We start from the raw sequence: 5,103 nt of genomic DNA, 5'->3' as shown, positions 1-5,103 counted from the left end.
AGTCATAAAATATTTGTGTATAATAAATGGAAGTCATAAAATATGATCTTAAAGTTGTGATTATTCATATCATTAATCATCAACCTTTATGATTAGAAATCGAAGTCATGGACAGAAACCTATCTAATTAAATTGCTTATATTGGCTTCCATAAAAACAATCGCATAGACATGCGAAAATTGTTGAACTCTATTGCTTCTATTTAACCATTCATTATCAATAAGTTTTTACATGACGAGGGCTATATATAGAATTCTATAAGATGCTAACTTATGGGTTTTTTCTAGTGTTGTAAGATTTTTACATAATGTTATATGTTTCTCACACATAAAAAGCCTAATTATTATTTTACATTATAAAGAGTTATTCAAAATATAGAGTGCTAATGGATGGTATGCAGAAAAAAGTTGTGGGTGTTAAATCAGTGACAAAAGCTAAAAACTCTTATTAAAAAAACTCTCTTCAATTTGTGGCTGAATTATTACTCAAACTTGAATTTATAGAAGTTTTTCATAATCTAAAAAGAAAACATTGAGTTTAACCAGCTATGAGATTTCCCCGAAATTAAAAAAACTTGCTCCAAATATTTGTGTATATTAGCTTCTCTCACCAATCACTGGATCTAAAACGACTCTCCTAATATGAAAAAGAGAAAATAATATAAATTTGAAAAAAAAATTGTAATAATATAATACTTTATAGAAAAATGTGAATAATAATAATAATAATAATAAATAGACATTTCTAGAAAGAACAGGTGTGACAGTTTATAAGATCTTAAATGGTTGCTAACTAAATGTATGATCACAAAAGAACACACACAAAAAAATTAAAAATAAATTATAATGTCTATAAATACCTTCAACCATTGGAGGAATAAAATGCATTTATACTCTATATTGGATTGCCTCAGCAAAGGGTAGTTTTACAATGTCAAATTGCGGATCCATGGGAAAAGGATTTTCAAAATCTTATCGACTCGCTCAAAATATTTTTTCTTCAGCACAATATATACCAAGACTGTTGTAAAACCTGCTACAAATGAAAGTCCCACTCCAATGTCATACCAGACACTTTCCTCGCTTTGCTCGTCTCCATTATCAGATGTAGAGATGGGAGGAGGAGTATGAGTGAATTCAGGCCAAGAACATTTCTTTGGAAGTGGACAACCCCATAGATCTGGATTGCCTAAATATGACAAATTACTAAATGTTGTCATGTGTCCTCCTTGTGGTATGCTTCCTGTAAGTTGGTTGTTGGAAAAGTTGAGGACTTCCAAATAATTCAGAGAACCAAAATCTAAAGGAATCTGTCCACAAAAATGATTTGTTGAAAAGTCTAATGTTTCCAGCCAAGTCATTTGTACTATGCTTTTCGGAATAACACCACTAAAATTATTCATTGAAACGTTGAGCAACTTCAATCCTTTCAACTTTCCTAAATCAGATGGAAGATGCCCGCTCAATTGATTGTCTGCAAGATCTATGGCCATCATGGTGGGGAAAATATATGTGTACTGTTCATCTCTGCCCTTGGAATTCATAGTCAATCCATTCTTATACGTGTAGCCAATCATATACCGATACCCATAGGAATGTGCATCTATTTGAAATTGAACCTTAGAAAATTCCTCATGGGTTTCTACTGTCAATGCTTGTAAACTAAAAATGGTATGTGGTACCAAACCTGAAAGTTGATTTGAGGAAAGGTCCAAGATTTGTAGGTTCTTTAGTTGCCCAATCTCTGCAGGAATGCTACCATCAAAATTATTCTGCCTCATTGCTAACACTTTCAACTGTGAAATATTTCCGATTGACTTTGGAATGTGGCCTGTAAAGGAGTTTTGCCCAACATCTAACAAAACTAATTTTGTGCAATTTGATATGGAGAGAGGAAATGGTCCACTCAGCTGATTATTCCTTATCACTAATGACCACAGTTCACTGAGCTTACTAAACTCATAAGGAATCATTCCGCTCAATTTATTATCTCCCAGATTAAGTTCTTGAAGCTTGGAGCAATTGGCAAAGCTTGGAGGGATTATTCCATTCAAATGATTATTTGCGAAATTTGCAATCTCCAGTGAAGAGATACCCTCTATATTTGAAGGAATATTTCCTGTCAGCAAATTGTCATTGAGCAACAACACTGTTATATGAGGAGGCCATATTGATGGAATCTGACCAGACAATTCATTCCTTGACAAATCCAGTGATCTCAATGGATTCCCACCTGCCGCTTCTGGCAAAAGTTGTCCCTGGAGATGATTTGTTGTGAGATTGATGAAGAGAATATTCATACCCAGTAGCCACGAAGGAATTTCTCCAGTAAGATTGTTGTCAACCAATTTTAACTCTACAAGTGAGAACTGAGTTGAAATCCATGACGGGATTCGGCCATCCATCTTGCATGATGTCATATACAAAAAAGTTAATTGGAATGAGGGAATCCAAGTTGTACTGATATTATGTACACAATTTGACAAGGCCAGATTTCCCAAATTGGTAAGGTTGTAAAAGGTCTCTGAAATTACTTGTTGGCCGTCTAGTGATAGATAAAGAGTATAAAGTGAAGAGGGTAACACCGAGGATGCAATGCCCTGGCTGAATGCATTCCCATCAGCACGGAGGTTGGTAAGGGAGGAGAGCCTTGAAAATGAGGAGGGAAGAGTTCCATTTAATTGGTTGTAAGATACATCCAAACTTTCCAACAAGGAGAGATTACCCAAGGAATCTGGGATAGAACCGGTCTGTTGGTTGTAAGACAGATCCAAAACTTCCAACAAGGAGAGATTGCCCAAGGAATCAGGGATAGAGCCACTTAAGGAGTTATTAGAAACATCCAAATATTCAAGGGAGGACATCTTTCCCCAAGAAAATGGAATCTTACCAGTCAAGTGATTTCCGCGGATCTCCACATCAGTCACAGAAGAGAGACTACTGAGACAGGTTGGCAGGCTTCCATTCAGCTGGTTGTAAGAAGGATAAACCCTGCTAAGGTTGCTGAGCAGACAAACAGCAGGGAAAACAGTTTCAGCTTCGAAAGTGTTGTCAGACAAGTCAAGGACAGAAAGAGAAGAAGACGATGGAATATTCCCACTCAGCCTATTACCTGATAGATGCAGTTCTACGAGTGAAGAAAGACTTCCTAGACAGGAAGGTAAGCTTCCATTCAGCTGGTTGTCAGAGAGATCAAGCATGCTAAGGTTGCTGAGCAGACAAACAGCAGGGAAAACAGTTTCAGCTTCGAAAGTGTTGTTATACAAGTCGAGGACAGAAAGAGAAGAAGACGATGGAATATTCCCACTCAGCCTATTACCTGATAGACGCAGTTCTACGAGTGAAGAAAGACTTCCTAGACAGGAAGGTAAGCTTCCATTCAGCTGGTTGTCAGAGAGATCAAGCATGCTAAGGTTGCTGAGCAGACAAACAGCAGGGAAAACAGTTTCAGCTTCGAAAGTGTTGTTATACAAGTCGAGGACAGAAAGAGAAGAAGACGATGGAATATTCCCACTCAGCCTATTACCTGATAGACGCAGTTCTACGAGTGAAGAAAGACTTCCTAGACAGGAAGGTAAGCTTCCATTCAGCTGGTTGTAAGAAAGATCAAGCATGCTAAGGTTGCTGAGCTTACAAATTTTATCGAGGACAGTTTCATCTTCAAAATTGTTATAGCGCAATTGAAGGACAGAAAGAGAACAGAGATTTCCCAGGCATGAAGGGACAGTACCTGTTAGCCCCATCCCAGATAGGCTAATGTTTGCAAGAGAAGTGAGGGTGCACAAGCTCTCAGATATGACGCCACCGCCCTCCACTGCATAATAATAAGCGTGTATGTCAACAGCGACAACATGATTGGTGGTGTTGTGGCAGGAAATGCCTTGCCAGAGACAGCAATCTCCTCCCTTCTCCCACGAGCTCAGATCCGTATAGAAAGGGGAATAGGAATGAGAAGAGTAATTTAGGGCGGATTGGAATCGCAGGAGAGCTTCCCTCTCGCTGGGAATACATCCAGAGCAGAATGGGAGGAGAAACAGGGGAATAAGTACAACAGTAAACAAGAGTAACTTGGTATTGGGAGCCATGCTTATGGATTTAGTTGGGAGGCAAAGACAGGGCAACGCGTTATAAAGAATGGGGGTTCACTCGCGTCAACGAAGGCAGATCTGACGCAAATCTTCTTTGATTACATTTGCTTTTTCTTTATCAGTAATTTCTTCTGTAAAAAATTTGAACAGAATAGAAAAAGATGTCTTCATATTTTGCAACGTTGACCCCGCATCGACAACTGCAGTAAGTGGGATAATCAGTCCAACTTGTAGAGGAAAGTATACAAATCAATTCTTAGTATAATTGCTCAGAAAGTTCTCTAGAAAGCCATGGAATTTGTCATCTTCTTTTGCAATTTTCTTGCCGAAAGAGAACTATGCAATTTTTTTTCTATTTAATAACTCACCTCTTACGGCAAGTCTGGCAAATTCTTCATAATTTACCCGCCCTCTCGTTTTCCCCCACGGACTGGAAAGTGATGCCAAAAATGAATGTCTCAGAGACAGTTTCTATGTTTGAAAAGTATGTCCAATATCTAAGATGTCAATTAGACAATTTGTTTGTATTTGTTAAATAAACTAAAAGTCACAAAATAATAGTCTATTTGGAAATTGATGGTCATATTGACTGTTTTTCTATTTTTTAATCGTATATAATATAATTTTTTTAATGACAAACTAATTTTTTTTAAACCTTAAGTTTGATAGTTAAATTTCTTAGTATACTGTCAAAATTTCTTATAGGGATAATATAATAATTTGCTTAGTAATATAGATATATTATTATATAAAATATATGCAATATATGTATGATAAAAAATATAAGATATTTTAATACCTATAAAAAAATAAAACATATATATATATATATATTCTTGTTTTATAAATATTAATAATGTTTGTGTATATTAGTAGTAATTTAGAATATAAAAACATCTGAATTTTAGAAACTCAAATTACTAATAAATAATAATAATATGTAATTATTAACACGTATTTTATATTATTTATTATATATTTATATTTATATTTATAACTTTTTAGCATAATTCATT

General features: G+C 35.7%; 1 protein-coding gene across 1 annotated transcript; it reads right to left on the bottom strand.

Annotated features, from left to right (window-relative positions):
• Window positions 1–873: 873 nt before the first annotated feature.
• LOC149544706 (receptor-like protein EIX2) lies at window positions 874–4,084 on the bottom strand. The gene has a single exon (XM_089796431.1). It carries the CDS (start codon window positions 4,082–4,084, stop codon window positions 926–928), a length of 3,159 nt encoding a protein of 1,052 aa, XP_089652557.1. The 3' UTR covers window positions 874–925.
• Between the last annotated feature and the right edge of the window lie 1,019 nt (window positions 4,085–5,103).

The sequence above is a fragment of the Cupressus sempervirens genome, chromosome 8 (assembly GCF_028749045.1).
Source record: "Cupressus sempervirens isolate cs-2001-9-10 chromosome 8, ASM2874904v1, whole genome shotgun sequence".
Classification (NCBI taxonomy): domain Eukaryota; kingdom Viridiplantae; phylum Streptophyta; class Pinopsida; order Cupressales; family Cupressaceae; genus Cupressus; species Cupressus sempervirens.
This window is presented reverse-complemented; position numbering and strand designations above follow the sequence as displayed.